General features: G+C 44.5%; 1 protein-coding gene and 1 pseudogene across 4 annotated transcripts in view; one reads left to right on the plus strand and one right to left on the minus strand.

The window, feature by feature from the left end:
* Positions 1-5,951: 5,951 nt before the first annotated feature.
* Positions 5,952-6,848, minus strand: LOC103707561 (protein DMP3 pseudogene; annotated as a pseudogene).
* A 13,124-nt stretch (positions 6,849-19,972) lies between these two features.
* LOC103697947 (nuclear pore complex protein) overlaps positions 19,973-22,631 on the plus strand; it is a 52,224-nt gene continuing 49,565 nt past the window's right edge. For 2 of the 4 annotated variants that reach the window (XM_088716789.2, XM_088716788.2), the window contains exons 1-2: positions 19,973-20,313; positions 21,751-22,115. In XM_088716789.2, the coding sequence (XP_088572915.2) occupies positions 20,231-20,313; positions 21,751-22,115 (448 nt within the window). In that variant the 5' untranslated portion in view covers positions 19,973-20,230. The remainder of the gene's footprint in view (positions 20,314-21,750; positions 22,116-22,631) is intronic. The other 2 variants (XM_088716791.2, XM_088716790.2) reach the window with 1 other exon arrangement.

Raw genomic sequence — 22,631 nt, forward strand, 5'->3', positions numbered from 1 at the left:
GAAGCTGGCAGAACTGCATCAACTTATCAGCTCTCTCTTTTATGATAAGTAAAAAATATTTTAACAATATATACAATGGAAAACAAAATAAATGTCACCTGAAAAAAAAAGAAAGCATTGCATCACAGAGCTGAAAAATATATCAAAACCAACCCATATTTCAATTGAAGAGTGAAGAGAAAGAAATCATATTCTAGATGGATAGAAATTACATCAATAAACACATGCTGTTTTCACAATGATTTTGCAAATCATATATTTTCTGCATAAACAGATACACAATCGCAATCAACAAGTTTAACTCACACGAATGACAGAAAAATTACTTGAATTCTAGAGTTATGCATCAAACAGATTCACAAACAGATACATCGAACTCCACAGTTATGCTTCTCCATACAACATAACTATTAAACAGATTGGCAAATATTAAATATAAACCCTGTTCTTTCCTTTGAAAAAAGGAACTGATAACCTAAGAAAGAACATGATATACATTTTTAAAGTATGGGATGCCTCTAGTAATGCATATTGAATTTTAGCATCTGGTTCCAACCGAAAGAACTAATGAAAGAACAGGGTTTTCTGCCAACCGAAAGAACTAGCCAAACCCACCTTCAAGAAGATTGAATTTTGATTTTTGGAATAGGGCTTTGCTTCCCAAGAGAGATAACAGCCAGATGATGCAATCAAAGTATCAAACCTCTAGTCTCCAGAATACGCAGAATCACAAAGAAATCAGCTCAAACAACGACAAAAAATCCGAAGGCAGAACGGGGTTACGGGGGGACTCGCCGCCTCGCGCCCTCGCCGAGGAGATTGTCGCCGAGAAGAGAAGCAATGCGGAACAGGGGAAGACGGGGTTTGGGACCGGCTTTGGGAAGTGGGAACGGCTGCGGGCTGCTGCGTGGGAACTCAATGCGAAGGAAGGAAGAAGAAGAAGAACAGGGTGCTGATAAGTTGATGAAGTAAAAAAGTGATAAGACAACACTTTATCAGCTAATAGCCATACGTGATAGATTAGGTTATTAGGTTATACCAGGCTTACGGCTCACTAGCTTTACAACGATGGATTTCTTTCCCAATTCCCACGTCTCGTCGTCTTGAAGCCTGAAGGACAAGGAGCTAGCTTTCAACCTTCCACATTTTGTAGGTGTAGTCCTCCCAGCCATGAGAATACATTTTTTCCGTCTCTCTTCTTTGAAAACTTCAACTAAATAAGAGGTATCTCATTACTTTTCCGTTGATCACACTTTTTTTTCTTCTTTTCCCGCGAACCGAACGAACCCTGAGTTCTTTCCCATAGCAATTTTCCTTCCAGGTCCAGTAGCCCGTAGCGACCGGGGGCCTTCCTTTGGGCTGTAGCCTTTGGTGACCGCCTCAGTTACCTAAGAATTGGGTCGGCCTGCAGGTGAGAATAGGGAATAGAAGCAGGGCATTGGTAAACTTGAAGAAGGTGGAGCAAATATTAAGACTGATGAAGGAGGACAGTGATGCCAACAAAAGGACTTATGTTAGCATAGTTAGGGTAGGAGAAGGAGAAGCATGAAGGTGATGGTGATTTTTCATGGATAAATTATTTGCGTGATACATGCATGAAAGATATATCATTTACATGATACATATATGCATAGGCTGAAATGTATATATTATAGAAAAAAAAGACCATTTCCGATGCTTTTTAATGAATATACCGATGCTTATAAGCGTCGGTATTTTTATTGCTGACGCTTTCTAAAGCGTCACAAAAACGTCGAGAATGTTAGAGTGGAAATTTTATTTGCCGATGCTTTTTAGACACTTTGTCTAAAAAGCATCGGCAAAATTAGACACTTTGTCGAAGCTTATTAGCATCGGCCTATCTCGGGCCTTTGCCGACGCTTATTAGCATCGGTCCTTCTCAGGCCTCTGCCGACGCTTAAAAGCGTCGGCCTTTGCCAATCCCTGCCATGCCATGTGTCGTGCTATTTGGGTATTGCCGAGGTGTGTAATGTATAGATTTCTCAACATATATAGAATCAGTAATTGTATGCTCATCATCTATTGCAACTGCTTCTTATCCTCCACTAAAATCTGTTAAATTTCTAATACTATGTCCAAAAGCATCTCTGAGTAAGCCTGTTATATCATCTTCTTCTACAGAATTTTTTTCGGTGTTACTGGATCCAAAATAAGAGATGTGTTCTATATACGAGGGTTGGTTACATAGAGACGACAATATGGACTCTCCATGAAATACCCATTCAGTATAACCCTTCAGAAAACCATTCTACACCAAATGGTCTTCAATAATTTTTAGAGCGAGAGAAGAATAATTTACACATTTTTGATATGGATATAAAATTTTTCTATTCATATTTGATTTCTTAAAAGCAAATTTAATAAAATCTTGAACTCAATTCAAATATTCTTTGCTGGATCTCGACTTATTGAACCAACTTTTGTCCATTATATTAGAATGATGATTGAATCGCAACTTATCTACAAAAAATAAATAAAATTAGATACTAACTGAACAATTGTGTAAAGCAATCTAGCATAATCAACATATAGTTTAGAGCTTTTTATGATCATTTTTTATTTTTTTAAACAGTAGCTAGGCCTTTATTTTGGCACTTCACTTGGAGTGTGTTGATGCATATGTAGGAACAATCATGCTGGAGAACTAAAAGGCCTTAGCTAAGCAATAAATTGAGATCAGTTGAGATCATCAATAAATTGGAAATATGAAAAAAATCACCTGGAGCAGGATTCCATTCCATTTAAATCTAAATCCAGATTTACATTCGAACCAACTCATTTACAAATCGAATTAGGTTGGGTTATATTGACAATTAAATGTTTTAGATACAGTAAGAATGGGTGTGGGGTGGTTTAGGCCCAAATATAATACTAAATTTTCAGATTTGTACCTGCTGATAAATTTTGCAGCAAAATGAGATAAAAATTCAGTAAAGCTTGATCATAGAGAATGGAGTCCGACGACTTCTATAAACATTGTCGGATTTTGGTTTCAGCCAACACTTATAAGTATCGGTAATTAACTATTCTGACGCTTATAAGTATAGGTAATTAACTATTCTGACGCTTATAAGTATCGGTAATGGGCAGCTTCTAGCAACGCTAAAGTTAGCGTCGGCGGAGCTCATTATTCGCCGATGCTTCTAAAAAGTGTCGGCATGGTTTGTTGCTGGAAAAAAATTGCCGACGCTTCCATCGAGCGTCGGCAATACAAAGTCGGAAATAAACTTATATATATATATATATATATATATATATATATATATATATATATATATATATATATATATATTGCAAGTAATACACGCATAACATTGATGCACATCTTTGCAAGCAATATGCATAACATTTAGTGATATAAATGTATTTTTTTGGGTTGTACCATTTCGTTTTACCCATCCTCCACCTACCAAAAGACTGATACGAATACCCTTGTTCATGCGCGATGCATGCATCACCAAATTTGATACATTAATAATATTTATTACTAGATATTTTATTTGTCAAGACTAGGTACAATACTTTAATGCACATTTACTCGATATCTGATATACATATATAATATGCTATTTAGTATTTTTGGGTCACTTTTTCTCTTGGCCTTGATTGCACACTTACTATTGCTTCGTACATGCATACTGTTTCTTGATATATAATTATATTTGATGTCTAGCCATCTATTGCACGCTTAACCAGTATGGAATACACGCACAGTACGTAGATCCACAGCTCCTGTACGTGAATAGTAGTCATTTCCATTGATATTAAGGTGCCATCTTAGATTTGCCAATTGCTACCAGGAAGAAGAGGTCTTCTACCAAAGTCCACTACTAGTCTCAATGAATCCAAAAAAGCTTCAGTCATGCAGTCCTCCGCATCTTCTTCTTTCCTGACTTCGACTGCAGCCACATGCACCATGCATGTAGACATATATATATAGCCACTCTCTTTGCCAGCCACGACATCCATTCTCCTCCCTGTCCTTGTTTGCTCACATTGTCTTCCTCCTCCTCCTTTCCTCTCCTAGACTGGGAGGCAGACAGGGTGAAGGACAATGTATATCGCCCAAAAATAAGGCCATAGATGCTAGTATCGATCTCTTGATGTGTGTGTGTAACGTTGGTGGGGAAGAGCAGAGCATATATATATGTGTGTGTGTGTGTAGCTATATATCATGCGTGTAACGTCTATTAAAAGGTATATATAAATACAGATGGTGTATGTATATAAGGTGTACCAATGCAAATTGTATGTCCTCCATCACCACTACCTCCACATCTTCTTCCCCCGCCATCCCATCCACCTCTTCCCTCCACCAAGGTTGGCCATCCACCAAGTTGAAAGAACACCACCTCTCTCTCCCCTACCCTCACTAGCTCCCACCACTTCAGCAACTCATGAATATTGCCACCCTTCTTTGCAACTCCTTTTCTTGGCAGCACTTCATCTTCAATCCATCTTCCTTTTCTCTACCATGATCTAGGATGCCATCCTTACCATGAGCTCTGCCTCAACTTCACTGATGATATTGCAGCTCCTTTCCTCAATGGCCTTCATTTCTCCAACAACCTTCCACACCTTATTCAGTTGATCCTAATTTTTGTCTCTCCTATATCTTTTAAGTATTACGCCAGGGGGTTCCACCCCCCGAACCCCCCGGTGTTCTCAAACGGCGAAGTCTTACCTACCCGGTATTGAATCCCATCCCTTACCCCAGAGATGGCATCCAATACCTGACCTCCATAACCAAACCAAACACCTGACGGAATAAACAGCCCTGACTCTTAGACCAATTCAGGATATAGAGGAAATATATTATTAGATATATGGAATTGGATATTTTGGCCTGAAAAAAAGTTAAATATAAACAAAAGGGCAAAATGAAATAAAGAATATTTTTATTGTAAAATTGATATTTAGGAGATTTTTTTTACATATGACGTTCACTTTCATGAAGAATTCCCCCATCTAAGAGAATCCAAAGTTTTCTCATTCGGTTTTCGCTCCTTCACATGCAATAGCTTATTTAATTGGAAACTTTTGAGGGTTAATTATGTTGCAAAAATGCAATCAAGAAATAATAATGCCATAAACTTTTTTATGTGCAATTAAATGGAATATCAGTCATCAAGTAACAATAAACTCTACAATCTACTCAAGCAATTACTAAGCAAAATAATCAAACAATCCACAGACAAGAGGCAATACAATTTTTTTATCGTAAAAAATCATTCGATGTAAAGAAAAAAAACTACAGGACCTAGTCTAGCCAAAAACTTCTACTATTTAGAATAAAAAGATTACAATAGATTCTTTGTAGTTCAACTAAAGGCTGCACAAACATCAACAAAATTTAATCTTAGCTTCCACAACAATGACATTCATCGTCAAATTTCAACAATAAAAAGCAAAATAGGGGATAGATTTCTTCGAGTATTGATGCTTGACATAATCAATATAAAAAGCTTTTTAAAATCTAAACTGTCCAATCTGTAGTCCTCAATGTTGGAAATAACATATTAAAATTTTAGTCAAATATGGATAAAATCAACCATCCGATTATCGTTCCGACAAAGCTGCATCTTTTCTTTTTTTTTCTTCTTCTTAATTTTTTTTCCTCTTTCGGTTTTCCGTAGAGCCCGTATATCATGGTTCCTTTGCAATTAACTCACGCTAGCCAGCGGTTTTCTTCTTATCCATTTTTTTTAATTTTAAATTTCAAATGAGGTGGTCCCACATGAGGAGAGACCATACCAACAAATTGGAAACTTGAGTCCAAAATTTAGGCTCCAAACAAATAGTTGAAATTGCTTGTTTTTGAGTTGACTCGAGATCAAGCCTGTCTTTTTCTTTTTCTTTTTTTGTGATGCATGACTGACCAATCTTGCTAAGTAAGAAAAAAAATTCACGTCAAGAAGCTATTGGATATTATACCCATTTAAAGCACAAATACTTGTTGATACAGTCCTCCTAGAAGAAATATATAGGATATCTTAATGTTAATCCTTTACGTTTCACATCTATTAGAAGAAGAATCCGAACATGATAACCAAAACAGCTTACTCTGAATGAGGCGCCATATCCGAATATCCAATTCCCTTCCGAGGGGTTGGAAAGATCAAAAACACCATGCTCGACAAGAACCCGGCCCCAAGCGGCAAATTCTCGAGGATCTGCTTCGAGTTTGGCCCAGAATCCGGAAAGAAGCAGTTCTGTATATTGGTATTACTAAAGGTTAGAGCCAAGAGCACCAGCACCGAGAAGAAGGTATGGACGTAGTCCAACCACCGTATCCGAAACCTCGACAAGTCCTCCAACACCTTGCTTCGATCCCCATCAGAATGCTCGTAATTGAAAACAATGAAGCTTTTGAACGTGGCCATGCCATAGTACAACTTTCCGTTGGTCCCTTTGAAACTATCGGTGAAGGAGAAGAAGATACAAGAGATGGTGCAAAGGAGAACTAACGACAAGGTGATGCACTTGTTGGAAGTGTAGCAGATGCCATGGTTGGAGAAGGAAGGGGAGAGAGCATGAAAGGCGAAGACGGTGCTGGTCGGCAGGAGCTGCGCGAGGTTCGCCGCAGTCGACAGGGTCTTATCGATCACCAATGGCCTCTGGCTGGGAGTAGTGCCCCTTAATGGGGTCAACCTATCCAATTTTCTCAGTTCTGAATCCTGGCCATTTGCAATTTGGATCACAGATGATGGCTCTGCCATTGAGGATAAGAAGAGAGAGAGAGAGAGAGAGAGAGTTTGTGGTTTTCTTGAGCTGAAGTATATTATTCAACAGAAGCTTGGCAGTGGCTTTCTTTGGCCTTCTTCACGTGTGTTCAGAAGGCTAGAGACTTCGGTGATTTTATGTGGTGCCTATAGGAGTAGTGGGATATTTATAAACCAAATGTCATCTGACGGAGAAATTGCTGACCGTTAAATTATATGGTTGATTAGGATCATATTTGATTGTGCCGAACTTAGTCGGCCTTACCAAATTTCATCTTGATTGATTTATGATTGATTGTGTCAAACTTAATCGGCCTTACTAAATTTCATCTTAATTGATTTATGATTGATTGTGCTAAACTTAGCCGACCTTACTAAATTTCATCTTTATTGATTTATAATTGATTGCGCCAAACTTAGTCAGCCTCCTAGTATATATAAAGGCTGCTCTTGTACATTGCAACGGACAGACGGAAATACAGCTCTCTTCTATCATTCTTCTTTTTGAACATGGTATTAAAGCCACCGATCACATAATCTGCTGCCGTCTTCTCTTCTACTTTTTTTGTGGTCGTTGCTTGTAGATTCTCTGTTTCTTCTGTCTCGTTTGAAAGGTGGCCGGATCTTCAGCCTCGGCACTTTTTTTGTAATCTTTTTTTTTAATTATTTGTTAAAAAATAAAAAACAAAAAAAAAAAATCCGTGGGAGGTTGTTTGCTTCACGTGGAGGGCTCAGGCTTTTGGGTTGTGTATCCTCTCTTCCAAGGCACTCTTCCCAAGCGGAAAACAAAAGAAGAAAGGCTTCACGTGGGGCTCATGTGGGTGTCTCTCTTCCCAACCGAGAACAAAACTCTCTTTTTCTTCCCGCGGCCCTCCTGTTCCTGTGTGGGTTTTCTCTGTTTCCGGCGGCTCCCGAGACGAAGGAAGGGGAAAGCCCGGTCTCGCGACCCGCTCGGCTCCGCTTGCGTACTCACCGCCGATCGTGCCCCGAGCAAGGAGGAGAGGAGGACGCGCTCGGCTCCCCATTGCCGGCCGCCGCGCCTGCCGGTTACGGAGGAGAAGAATCCTCCTGTCGCGAGCCACCGCTCGGTCCCGAGCGCCCCGTCGCCGCTCCGCCGTCCTGCGCCGCCGCGTGCTCCCACTTCGTCGAGGACGTTGTCTTCTCCTCCGACGGCCGCTCGCCCTCTCCGAATCCTGGGACGGCGAGCTCCACCTCTGGGACCTCTCCACCAGCGCCACCACCCGCCGCTTCTTCGGCCACAGCAAGGACGTCCTCTCGGCCGCTTCCCCCAGGGTTTCCGTCGGCGCCCCTCTCTCCTCGCCCAGTTCCACGGCTCCAACCGGGACAACCACCAGCACCTTCAGCCAGGGGCGGCCCGATGCATTTAGGGCCTAAAGTGAACTCACTAATTAAGGTTTTTTATTAAATAAAAAATAATAATAGAAATAAAATATTTTAAAAACTCATGAGTTGGGCTTTATATGTAGAACATCAGATCTAATATTTGTCTTGACAGCTTTACATCATCAAGCAGAATCTGGAAGATCAAATGTTAGAAGCTAGGCATCTTTCTTTTTTTCTTTTGTTTTTTTTGGTAAAAGCGGCTATTTATTTCGTATAACTCTAATATGAGTACAACCTGTCAGATCACGAAAAAGTAAAAAATACAAAAGAGGAGGAACGTCTGATGCGGACGTCCAAAAAAAATTTTCGGAGTGCCGGACGACAAAGGAGGCAACCCAGTCTACTGCCCTGTTTGCTTCCCTGAATGCGTGTACTGTCTAAAAGTCGTCCATCAACTGAGCCATCCTGCGAGTTTCCGGATAAGGGGATGACCATCACCATACCGATCCGCCCTCTGGATCCAATCGATCACCACAGATGAATCTCCCTTGAGGTACACTCGCTCGGCATCAAGTATTTGCATTGCATAGGATATACCGTCCTGCTGCTATCATCCTACCAAAGTGGACCTCAGGAATACCACTGGGATGATGGCGTTGGAGAGTAGGTAGATAGGAACCGAGGTAAGAACTGATCGAACCAGAGTGATCCTACCCATCATAGAAAGTGTATGCATCTGCCAGCCCTCTAATCTACGCCTGATGCTGAGCTCAAGGGAAGTACAGTCCCTACTCCGTAGCCACCGACCGAAGAGTGGGATCCCCTGATAAGTGCTAAATAATGCATAAAATAACCCCTTTCTCATAGCACTTATCATTATTATTATGCACATATTTCGTAAAGTTAACTATAAAAAAAATATATTTCCCTTCAACATTGCATTCTAACAATTTATCAAAAGTAATTCAGGTTTGTTTAATTTTGGGTCGAATTCAACGTATGCAGGTCGGGTCGAACCCATCATTTATCTGGCTCATAACCATGAAGACTGATCATACTAGAGCACACATGGCAGCTATCCCGAGTGACACATGCCTATATACCAAAGTACATGGGATTTCAAAAGGAGGATCATGAACACTTGGATGGCAGGATTACTTTGCAAATAAATTATCCATCTAATCCTTCCGCGTATTAGAGTTCCCTCAAGTTCCTTTCTCAGGCGGGATAAGACTCTCACACACCCACATCCAAGTTCCAGGCGTCCATTCTCTTCGTCACAGACATAACCCCAACATCCCGACATCTCCCAGCTCAGCTGAGATTTCCAAACATCCATCCGAGATCTCCCCAACTTGCATCTTTATCACCTTTCAGCCGCGAATCGGATCAAGCAGCATCTCCGTGAGCATCCCGAGCTTCACGATGAGTTCCCTTTCTTCTAGATAATCTCCCAGCCATCCAGCAACCGTATGCTCTCTTCCCAGCAAATCTAAGCATCCCAGTTTCATGGCTTTCGATCTTCTTCCCAAACTTCATGGAAACAAAACACAGCAGCTAATGGATTAGAACCTCCCACCTGCGTTCATCTTCCACGTCATCTGCATCATCCGAACCTTCTCTGGATCCCATGTTGTTCTTCACGATTCGACTTCATTCCTTCCAAAGCTTCCACGGATCAACCCCATTCAACTATGTCCGAATATCCCATGAGCATCACATCTTCTCAGATTTTCTCCCATTCGGTACATCCTTATCCCCTGCTTTGGATAAGTCCCAAACTCCCTCCCATTCTTAATTCTCCAGCAAATCCTTGCCATCCGAGCCCCAAGGATCATCATCCAAGCCTTATCCGAATCCTCTGTTCCCTGCTAATTCTAGAACTCATCCTTCTTCTCTCAGATCTCCCACGAACAGAACCAAGCCATTCCGCGATTCAGCCTCATCCTCTTCTCCGAATCACATCCAACATCTTCCCCTGCTTCAGCCGTGGATTAGATTAAGCAGCATTTTCATGTGCATCCCAAGTTTCACGGCATTCCTGCCGTCCGGATAGATTTCATCGCCCATGAAATCCAACCCGTCCCAGCTCCCCTGTTCCGACTTCACCCTTATCCTGTGATCCTCTTCTTTCGACTTCTTCTCAGCTCATGAATCCAGCCTTGATCCTGAAAACACCTCCCAGATCTCCTCTTCCAAATGAAGCCAGCCTCCCACTCGATCGCGTCCAGCTACCCATCCTCCACGTTGAAGAAATCCCAGCTCATCTTCCCAATGGCGGATCAGCTCAATCAACTTTATCCTCCCACCCAGGTGAAGGCTATAAAAGGAGGGGGCTTCACCGGGAGAGATCAAGCTGGGGTTTGGTTCCACATCTCCTCACAGGCAAGTTCCCACGGGAAGAAGAAGAAATAAAAGGAGGGAGGGAAGTTTGGGTGTTTTGGGAATATTTTCCAAAGGAAGAAATAATGAAGGAAGGAATGGGAGCCCGCTGCTGTGCTGCTGCTGCCGTCCACCATTGTATGGAAAGCTAATTTTCTCTCCAGGGCTGGATGCAGCCCTAGCAAAAGGATAAGGATTTTGTATTTTTTTATTTCTATTCTTGGGGTTGTATGAACTTATTGTTTTTAATGAATATCTTCTTTTATTTCATGTTTAATTTCTGTGATTTTAAATGTGGAGTTTATACAACTGTTCTTCATGATCACTAAGTAATATAAGATAGTCCATGCTTAAGGAAGATACGATGTGCTGCCACCTTAGATTAGGGTAGACATTTCATGCTAACTGAAGATGGATTATTCCCAAATTGCTTTTGTGAAATTTTATTCGAATGCTTATTAGGCTTGTAGCCAATTTGCATGTTAATCCAAGAATAAATTAAAAATACAATTAGTCCTTGTTCTGATGTTAGTGGTGAATTTCTTGCCCTAGGTTCTCCCAACTGATATCATTTTAATTGCATTTCTTTTAAAATTTGTTTGTTTAATTTTCTTCACAAACTCTTCCTTTTAAATATTTTTATTTTTAAGAAAACAACTGTATCCCAATCCATGTGGATCGATAACCGTAATCACTATTCTACCAGATACGTGCTATTGCGTGGTCTTTAAAGTTGACTATCATCCCCAAGTATGTCATCGTACCCTCCTGCTCTCCCACCCCAAAAATCTCCAGTATAAAGTACTTCATCGCCAATCTAATCTTCGGGCTGAAACTAATAGCTGACTTGGTGAAATTGACCCGTTGTCCCGACGTTGCACAATAATTCCGAAGAATCTGACCTATAACCCGAGCCGCCTGTTGCAACGATCTGGCTAGAAGCAAACAATCATCAACGAAAAGCAAGTGAGAGATCGGAGAAGCCCCTGCCACCGGTCTGTAGACCTCCAACTCCTGAGTGGCCACTATCTGTCGTAGGGATCTAGACAGTGCATCTGCACAAATAATGAACAATAGTGGAGAAAGGGGGTATCCCTAGCGCAATCCTCTAACGACACAAAGAACTGGGATGGCGTGCCATTCACCAAAATAGCAAAGAAAGGAGCACGAATGCAGCCTATGACCCATCTGATCCACATCTCATGACAGCCGAACCCCCGCAAAGACTGCTGCAAAAAATCCCATCTCACCCTGTCGTAGGCCCTCTCCATATCATGCTTGATCCTAGGCCTGTTAACGAGCCGAGCCGAGCCCGAGCCTGGGAAGTTCGGGCTCGGCTCGTTGCACAGAATTTTGGGCTCGGGCTTGGGCTTGGGCTCTGTACCGAGCTTTGTATTGGGCTCGAGCTTGGGCTCGCCCGGCAAAACAAAGGCTCGGCCCGGGCTCGTAAAGCTCTTTTTTTTTTTTTGCTTAGGTGAAGCTCGTTTCAATCACGAGCTAAAGGAAGAGGGCGACAGCCGGCAAGCATGTTGAAGACGACGTAAACGGAGAGGGCGGCGATGGTGACCCAGCCGAGGATGATGCCGAAGTAGAACTTGCCGGCGAGGAGCGGGAAGAGGCAGAAGGCCATGAGGAAGAGGAAGGGGTCGGAAATGTCGGCATCCTCGTGGAGGTCAGGGTTAACACAGAAGGGGTTGAGGATGGAGGTGGTCATGCGCCAGATCTGGTGGGTGTTGATGTCGAGCTCCTCGAGGAGAGGGGTCTCGTCGTCGAAGGAGACAGCGCCGGCGGAGAGGGGGCCGCCGACAGTAGAGGCGAAGATGGGGGCGGAAAGGGTGAACTGGAGGGGGCGGAGCCGATGTCGAAGGACAAGAAGGGGAGGCTGGGGTTGGAGGGGCTGCCGGTGAAGGAGGCAGCGGTCGGGCAGGAGGGCGGCAAGGGCGGCACTGCCGGGGCTCGGCACTGGCGGGGCTCGGCACTGGTGGGGGACGTTGGGGTCGCCGGCAGAGGAGGGGAAGACCACCGAGTGTTGATACCACTGTACCAGCCGATGAACCTTTTAATTTCTTAAAGCCTAGGCTGGGAACAATGGACCAATGGTTAGGGTTTTGGAGTATGGGTGCGGGTCGCGGGCTGCGGGCTCTGTTAAGTCACGAGCTTGTTTGGGCTAGTGAGCTGCTCAGGCTCAGGCTCGGATTTAAACGAGCCTCACTTTAGGCTCGGGCTCGAGCTCATTTGACTAACGAGCCGAGCTCGAGCCGAGCTTTGAGTAGCTCGGCTCGTTAACAGGCCTACTTGATCCCCATCAAGCTTCTCCTCATCGGAGCCCTACCGAGATCAAACATAAACTTCTGGCAATAAGCACATTGTTAGATATACTCCGCCCCTCCAAAAAAGCCCCCTGCGCTGGACTAATAAGCCTAGGAAGAACATCCCTCAACCTGATGGCAAGGATCCTCGTTGTAGCCTTGTACAAAGTCGTACATAGGCTAATCGGACGATAATGACTCAGCTCTGTGGCGTCCTGCCGCTTTGGTATCAAAGTGATGAAAGTCCTCTGCCAATCTGTCGCCATCACTGCCGTACTGAAAAACTAATGTATGGCCACCGTCACATCTCATCCAACTATCATCCAATATCTCTAGAAGAACAAAGGTAGGAAGCCATCCGGCCCTGGAGCCTTGTCCCCCTCTAGGGGCCACACCGCCTCTCTAATCTCTTTCTCCGATACTGGCCTGATCAATGCTGCAGTCTCCTTCTCTAAGACCCAAGCCAAAGGCGATGGTTTATCTGCTAGGCTCCCATCCGTAGTCTGCTCTGTCCACCTGGCCTTGAAGAAACTCTCCATAGTCCTCTGAATCATATCCGGATCCTCTGATAACTGCCCATCCTCACCCCTGATAACTCTGATCCTGTTCTGGTGCCTCCTGATCACTATTGCCTAGTGGAAAAATCTGGTGTTTCTATCCTCCTCCACAATCTACTGTACCCTTGATTTCTATCTCTAGAATATCTCTTGCTGCCTAAAGAGGCGGTCATGCAGTGCCAATAGTGATCTAAGCTCCCCCACCTCCTCATCCCCTAGATCTCCCCTCTGAGCCTCTGGAACCTGTAACCTGGCAATAGCCTCCTCTGACTCCTCAATCCTCCTGAAAATGTCCTCACCTTCTCACGATTCCACTTTCTCAGCCGTCTCCTCATCAACTCCAATCTGCGGGATACCCGGTACATAGCATCTCCCCTGACTGGTGCACTCCATGCCTCTCTCACCATCTCCCATAATCGTGGATAATACGGCCACACCTTCTCAAATCCAAAGGGGGGGCGAACTGGGATATATGCATCTGTACTCACCAATAAAGGGCTGTGATCGGATGCAATCATGGGCAGGTGTCTCACACGATGATTCGAAAAACACTGGACCCACCCAGCAGTCACACAAACTCGGTCAAGTCTCTCCCAAACTCTAGCCCAACCCTGTTGATTGTTGCACCATATAAACCTAGGGCCCGAGAACCCCAGGTCTATCAGTCCATTCGATATCAAAAAGTCCTAAAACTTTTTAATCTTTCTCTCATAAGAGAAGAGCCTCCCCCCATCTTCTCTTGAGGATCAACAATGCAATTAAGATCACCAGCCAGCATCATAGGATAGCCCTGACTAATCAACTGAGAAGCCTCCTCCCACAATATCCGTCTCTCTCTGAAGTCAATACTAGCATACACCGCAGCAAGGACCCAAGAATCTCTACTGCCCTCTGAGATCACTATAATCACCTCTTGGTTACAAACATGGAAGATGTCTAGTCTACATGATCCCTGCACCCAAGTAACAATAATGCCTCCAGACAGCCCTTGAGACTCCACTGCATAGAATCCCCACGACCTAGGTACCACTCTCCTAGCCTTCTGTTGGCTCCTCCTCAATAACTGGGTCTCAAACAGCACACAAATATCCGGATTGTGCTATTGCATAATTCTACGAAAAGCCGGGGCAAAAGAGGACTTCCCCGTGCCATGGCAGTTCCATAAAAGAACCTTCATTGATCACCCATGGAAGCGTCACAACCCACTACCCCAGGGTTGCAATCATGAAACACCGCCTCTTTCAAAGCCCCTCTGCTCGCCAAGTCTGCTGGATTTGAAGGGAATTCGAGCATCGTATGCGCCGAGGATTCACCGATTAAGGTGAAAGTATGCAATTTGAAAACAATTTTCAGCGGAATAAAACAGGGCTGTTCAAAACAGCCCATTGCAAGCTTTAGATCTGATCCAATCCTACTAAATTCCCAGATGAATCCGCAGGATATGTGATAGAAATATTCATGCATGGATCACATCATATGTGATCTTGAATTGAGATCAAATCTCAACTCCAAAAACTGAAAACAGAACACTAACCTTTCAGCAGGTTGGTTCTAGCTTGCTGCTCCACAACCGCACAAGCGTCCAGCCTCTACAAGTAATCCACGCGAGGCCTTTGGATCAACCGGCGTTCCGGAGAGTGCTAGCTCGCAGGGATGTAGCATGTGGCCGAGAGAGAGGGAGAGAACTAGGAGGAAGAGGACTAGCTACCCTTTCCTTCAATCTTTTCTTTTCTCTTTCTTTTTCTTACAACATGAACTCTCAAAGCTCACTTCACTCTTTCCCAACTGGTGTCAAAACACCAAATACTCTAAGCCAGATCTTTTTTTTTCTCTACAAAGATGGCAGCCATCTGCCCTATTTATAGAGGAAGAGGAAGTCCAACAAAGAAGCTCACTTGCCACATGTCAAACATGCATGATGCCACGTGTCCTGGTGCTCATGATGGCCTATAAAGCTCTCATGAAGTGTGATTGGATGGCTATGAGAAAGAATTTCAGTCTAGGGAGTGAGGTGCCCTGGAGGGTGGAGGTGGCACACATGCATTATGCCACATGTCCAGGACGCAGGCCCCGCAAGCTGGATGGATAAGCCAATCCAAGGTGTGAGGTGTCCTGTATGGTGGAGGTGGCACACATGCACTGTGCCACAAGTCCAGGACGCGGGCCCTGCAGGCTGGATGGATAAGCTCAAAGCCAATCCAAGGTGTGAGGTGTCCTGTAGGGTGGAGGTGGCACACATGCACTGTGCCACATGTCCAGGATGCGGGCCTCGCAGGCTGGATGGATAAGCTCAAAACCAATCCAAAGTGTGAGGTGTCCTGTAAAGAGTATAAATCTAATTTGAACTCTACCACAGGGCTAGGATGCATCCAGTATGCAGTCCTCACACGAATCACGAGGTGTGGGTCCCACTCAAGCAAGATGTGGGGCCCACAAGGACATAAGGTGGGTCCTACGCAAAGGGCAAAAAGGAAAAAGAAGATGGTCCCAACCCTATATAAAGGAAAAGGGTTCTAATCAACCTTTTAGCTAGTCAAATCTGATTTGACTCGAACCCAAGAAAATTGAACACCGAATCACATTCAATGTCAATTGTGGTTTGACCTAACTTCCTCCACTCAATCTAATTGAGTCTAATTGGTGATCCAATCACCAATTGGTCTCTCCAATATGAGCAACAATTTGCCCAGGGTATAACGGTTAATCACATTGATCATTTTACCTTTTCATGATTCTTAGCCAGAAATAATCGATCCAGAAAAAGCCTCAAAGTCTGTGACCTCACACGTTCGAACTTAAGCTGGTAGCATAGGAATACTTTCTGTACCAATCGATGTAAGCATCTAGCAATAGGATCCGACGTCCAGATAAGCCAAAATAGATGCAGAGCAACATTCTAGAATCTATGGACTATGGTTAGCGCATAATTCATCATCTTGACCAGAAAATGCCCAGGATGGGTTCAAAGTCTGTCTACCCTGAAACAATCAATCCAAAAATATATTTCAATTCAATAAGTCAAGTGATAGAGATTTGACTTTTTCTGGCCAGGGTACTACTTAATTGAAAACCCAAGGCATTCATCCTTATTTCTAAGGGAGGTCAATCCCATCTTGATCTCCAACTGACTATCACAAGTACTTGACTGGATCCAGAAACCTTCCGTCGCTGGATTAGAAATTCAGGTAGTCCGGCACCAAAGTACAGTGAGTTGCTTGCAAGCCACCGGTTGCAATCTCAGGTCTAAAGGATACATATATCCATATCCACTCGGAACAACTCTTGACAAGAGAGAGTCCGTCAATTGGTCACGTTCAGTGAACGTACACTACCATTCACCTGTATAGCATACTAATATCTCTATACTCTTTGGTTTGGAAGACAACCAACAAATATGATACACAATGACCTACACCCGATAATACTATCGTCCTATTAATAGTATATCATACGGTCATGAACATTTAAGGACCTGTGTGACAAAATCATATTTCATTACACAAAGCAGTCCTAAGGACTTCATCACATCGGAGTTTGTGAAGATGTTCTGGTGATGAATAAATACCATATTATTTATAATTGATTCAAATACATTTACAATCAACAATTGATTGGATTTAGGACACAATTCCCAACAGGATTCACCCCCTTCGCTGCTGCCATCATTTGAACCAGGATACGGTGATGATCCCCTCCACAATCAGTCTGTGCCATATGGCATGTAGAATCCTCTAGATCTTCAGCTGCTGCCACAGGACCCCCCATCCCACCATTTGGCTCCATCTTGATGCCACCAGCTCTTCCACAGTTGCTTGATTCCCCAACGAAATGGTTCTCCGAACCCAGCTCTATCACAAGGCCGGTGCCACTATTCTCCTGTGCCATATGGCACGGTAATTCCTATGAAGAAGTCTTCAGTGTGCCAGACGGAACAACCTGCACGTTTCTGGTACCGGATGGAGCCACCCCAGACCCGTCGAGCCGTTCCATCCTCCCCTCCATGCCGGACACCCTGACCGGAGCCGCCACCCCCAATTTCGAGAGGTTCGCCACCGCTGAGATGGCCCTTGTCAGCTTCCTCCCTGGAGCCTCCGCCGCTCCACACCGTGAGGTATCGCCAGCGCCCCTAATCTCTCACGCTGCTCGAGGAGGTCGATTGCGCATTGCCGTGAGGGGGAGGGGAACTCCTGCTCCTCTGATGGGCGCCTACCTCCGACCGCCCCTTCACCACTGGCTGAGGAAGTGTCACCCTAGGAAGAGGAGTCGGACCCTTCTCAGCCCAGCCCCTGGTCCAAAATGCCCTCCAAGGGCTTCTGGATCGCTTCCTCGGGCTCGGGCCCAATCCACCAGGGAGCTGCACTTCTATGGGCTCGGGCCTATCACCAGCCCAACCCGGTCCACCGTCTGGCCCACGCTCACCCAGGCCCGCATCCTGGCCCAAAACCAGGTTGAGCCACCCTGAGCCCGGCCCGTGGCTTGACTCAGCTTCTGCTCCGGCTCCCTGGATGGGTTGACTCTGTCCAGCCTTGTCCATGCCCACATCGGCTTCTGAGACATCTTTCTCCAGACTCTTACACTGGCCAACCTTGGAAGGCTTCTGCCACACTTCAAGGTCGATCGGAGAGGCATCAGTTCCCGACCTATCCCTAGTTGAGTCCTTGCCAGACCGAGGAGGTGTGGGCACCGAGTTCGACCTTGTCCCGGACTCGATCGTCTCCTTCCTCTATGTCGTCTTTTTGGCCGCCCGTTGATGCCAAATATGGCTCGTAACCATCCACGGACCAAACGCCGACAGCTCCTCCAATGCAACGCCTTCCCCATTCATTTGCACCCCATCCTCCAAGAGATCCATCCCTGTCGTTGCCTTCCCTTTCCCCCAGGTCTTTGCCGTCTCCGCTACACCAGTCATCGAAGAGGAGCAGACACATTCCGACGCCGAGTGCCCTATCTGACCACACTTGGAGCATGGAGCAGGCAGGTTTTCGTAGATGAAACCCTGCCAGAAAGTCTCCTCGACACCCCCCGATCTCCCCCTCACAAGAGTACCCGGCTTGAGAGGGCCTGAGCAATCCAACTCTATCTTCACCCTGGAGAAGCCATACCGCCGCCCTTGCTTCGTAAATCCATCCAAGGCCAAGGGATTATCAGCTCTTGCAGCTATTTTGAGAATGGTCTCCTTCTTCCAGTAGTCCAAGGGCAACTGTGGCAAGCGAAGCCAAACAACCACCCTGCCAAAACCCCCTACACCAGGAACAAAATTAGGCCATCACTGATCTATTGCAAGAAGCTGTCCGGCCACCATCCATGCGCCGTTCATCAGTACGGCCTCGCGATCTTCCTCCTTGGCAAACCGGACAGCAATGAAGCCATCCATCAACAAGAAACACTCCACATTATAATCCAAACGTCCCACCCACTTGATTTTCTTTGCCACCCAGTCTATCGGAACAATCCTCCCCAAGCTCCTCACGATGACCGTGGTGCTCCGCCATTCCGCTCGAGTCTCCTCCAACTCTTTCTCTGGGACGTCCACCACCTCGGAGAACCTACTCTGCAGCATCTTCAGCTCCCGAGGGGACATCCGATGGCACGTCCAAGCCAGCTGCCGAGTTACTCCCTTCGCTACCTCCGCCTAAGAGCGGCCCTTCGCTGCACCTCTAGGATCAGGGGCAGCAGGTCCATCAGCCTTCCCCACCTCCGGCAGTGTTGGACCCCCTTCACGGACGGCCATGTATCACACCACTCTACTTTTCGACGAAACTCCCCAGTGACTCCCCAGGGTGCACGAAATTTGATGCACCCCCTCACCCGCTCAACCGCTCATTTTCCGCATCATTATTTTTCAAAAAATTTTATTCAAGCATATCAAAATAAATTAAAGGAAATTAACACAATAACACCTACACAAGTTGATTGCAAAGCATTTAGTAGCCACACTCACCAGGTGCAGGAACCCACTAGATTGCTGTAGAATATCCTAATATTGTTAAAGTAAAAAAAAAAAGCTTCTAATCTTGACCTGTATTTACTGATAAACATGGAGGTTATGCAGCAGCTATAAAAACTTAAGTTCTAGTGAGATATCTCAGTCAAATAATTAATGGGCACTACTATGGCCCACCACTTGCAGAATCAAACGAAAATGCCTGAGAGCTGACGAGACCTTCTATTCAACTAATATTAATGGAAAGCATTTTAGAAGTGGGGAGGTGGTCGAAGGGGAAGACCTGAAGAGGGGGGTCGTAGAGGACGGTGAGGGTGGCGGGGCCTTCGCCGTCCTCGCGGCGGGGCATGTGGTGCCAGGCATGGTCGATGATGGAGACGACGAAGGTGTCGGAGGAGTAGAAGATGAGGTGGGGGACTGCGAGGTCGGCGGCGAGGCGCACTACCAGAAAACACGCGTATAGTGACGGAGATTCCCATCGCTATACCGCGTTTCCGGTTACTAATATGAGATTTGGGACCAGAGCTTCCATCACTGAATTGGTTACAAAAACACGCGTCACTACTGAACATGCTCCGATAACTCTCCACCCCCTCGGGTGGGCTCAAAGATGTTGGTTGTGCGTTCGGGCCATGTTTGGGCCAGGCCTGGAATCTTCGTAATAAATTTGAGCCGGGCAAAAACTGGCCCAAAATATTACCATCGCTCACGCGTTTCTTATTCGTTTCCGAGCTCCCTCCAGCCACAAAACCCCTCGGAGGAGCTTCTTGAAACTCCCGTCGGTCCCGCCCGTGCTTCGATCTGTCCGTTGGCGCTCCGATTTCGAACCCGGTCGGTGCGAAACCGCGATTTTTAGGGTTTAAGCCTCGTCGTCGCGCTGTGTTCCCAATGCTCCTCCCAAGATTTCAAATCTTTTTGTTTCCATCGGAATTTTAGGGTTTAAGGATCGAGATGGAAGCGGATGAGATGGATGATTCGCCGAGCTACTTCAATCCGGAAGATCTCAGCAGCAGGGAGCAATTTCGCCGCTATAGGTAGTCCCTTCCCTTCTCTTTTTTCCTCATTAGTTGGGTTTCAGATCGGACTCTTCGCTTGGATTTCACTTGGATCTTTAGGGTTTCAGGAATCACTTCTTGGCCGGGAGAACCCTCTCTCACCGAATCGCTTAACTTATAGAACGATAGATGACCGTATCTTTTGCCTTTAGGGTTTTAGGAAGCACTTCTAGACATGGAGAATCCTCTCTCAACGAATCGCTTGGCTTATAAAACGATAGATGACCGTGTCATTTGCCTTTAGGGTTTTAGGAATCACTTCTTGACAGGGAGAACCTTCTCCCAACGAATCGCTTAACTTATAGAACGATAGATGACCATGTCTTTTGCCTTTAGGGTTTTAGGAACCACTTCTTGTCAGGGAGAACCCTCTCTCAACGAATCGCTTAACTTATAGAACGATAGATGGCCATATCTTTTGCTTTTGGCAGATGAAATTTTTCCCTTTTGTGGTCAAAACCCAGCCAATGGTAGCATTGCTAGGCCATTAACAACTACTTCCTGGAGTGAAAATCCCGAGTATCGCCAATTATACATAGAAATCACAGTTTTTCTCGTCTTTTCCATGTTATTCTTTCCTTTTATATTTTTTCTTGACCATGTAGTTTCTCTTCATCTGTTTCTAACTTCAGCATTTCTAGATTATTGATTTTCCAATGCCAAAAAAATTATTTTCTTTTTCGTTTGCATTCCCTTCTAGAAATTCCAATTAAATACGATTATATGCAGACAACGTGTTTTTTCCGTATTCTTGGCATTATATCAATTTACTTAATCTATTTTCATCTTTATGAGATCTGGCAGGATGATCATCCTTTTTTTTTTTGTTTTTTTTTTGATACACTTGTGAATAACACACATGAATAATTGATTAGACTTGGAAATCTGATGCATAAGTTAAATAAGTTTCTATCATAGACTAGGTATGCTACTTTGGTCCAAATATATGGGCTGCATTTTTAGGAATAATCAACTTGAAGAAGAGGAGAGAATTTAAAGGAAAACTAAGGAATTGGAAGACCACATGATAGAAGAAGAGGAAGACATTACATCCAATGGCGAGGATCCCCAAGTTATATGATTTTTTGATAGTTTAGAGATGTAGGCCACATCCAACGACTCAAATTATCGGTGTTGCCCCGCGCCCTGTTCATCTGGTAAGAGTCGACCTTATTTGGGCTGTTGCATGGGCACCCACATTATTAGCTCTACTCATATAGATATTTGATCAACGTTGTATATATATCCACTGACATAATTCACTTGGTTATTTATTCCATTTTAGTTCCACTTTTATATAATTCATCTAGTTCTTTATACCATCTGAGTTCTTTGAAAGTTCTATTCAGCTATTTATCTTAGTGAGACAACTTTCCTTCTGCGATGTCCACTTATTTCTTATGTTCCACCATACAGGAAGAGGCAGTCGACCTCAAATATTTCACCACTCCTAGGAAATTCGGTGTCGAAATTTTCTGATGCAAGACTCTTGTTAGATGGTAATAACATTCAAAGGCGACCCAATACTGCACTCTTGCTTGAAGAAATTAAACGGGAAGCGGATAGTATTGACACTGATGGCTTGGATAAAGTATTAAATTCATCGAAAAGACGGGCATCCATTGATAGTCATGCAGTCTCTGAGCTGAATGCTGGTTTCGATTCAATTCGACAAGTGGCAAGCCAATCACTAAAATCTTGCAAGAATGAAGATGAGGTCTTGGCAGATGGAGAGACGACTTTTACATTATTTGCTTCTCTTCTTGATTCTGCACTTCAAGGTTATTAGCATGATATATCACAATTTTTAGTCTCATAATTACAATGATATGCATGCTACACTCTGCAAGGATAAAGCAACAATATTGCTTTTTGTAATGTATTAGCATTCAGACAGAGGTAGCTCCTTGTTCTAGAGAAAGTTGACAACAGCAATGTTTAATCGACATGAGTGTTCAAACTTGATGAGAACCAAATCTTGAACTCTTAGCTTGTAATATACCATATTCTAAAAATTTGTTGCATCACTGATAATTTGGCTTGGCCATCACTTTCACCTACAAAACACTTGCTTCATAATATTTTTGTCTTCTCTTACATGCACCTGCTTCAAAGTGCTTCCTTACCTTGATAATTTTATCTCTCCCGTCTTGCTCTTGCAACCTAAGTTGCTTAGATACCCACCCTGAATCTAGTTTGCTAAGGGCTCAGTGCAAGAGAGTGCTGTTGGTATTTATTATTTCTCAGTGTGGCTAACTAAGGGCTCAGTGCAAGGGAGTGCTGTTGGTACTTATTGT

This window comes from Phoenix dactylifera, chromosome 2, assembly GCF_051530095.1.
Source record: "Phoenix dactylifera cultivar Ajwa chromosome 2, Ajwa_hap1_PhDact_Kaust_v1.1, whole genome shotgun sequence".
Taxonomy (NCBI): Eukaryota; Viridiplantae; Streptophyta; class Magnoliopsida; order Arecales; family Arecaceae; genus Phoenix; species Phoenix dactylifera.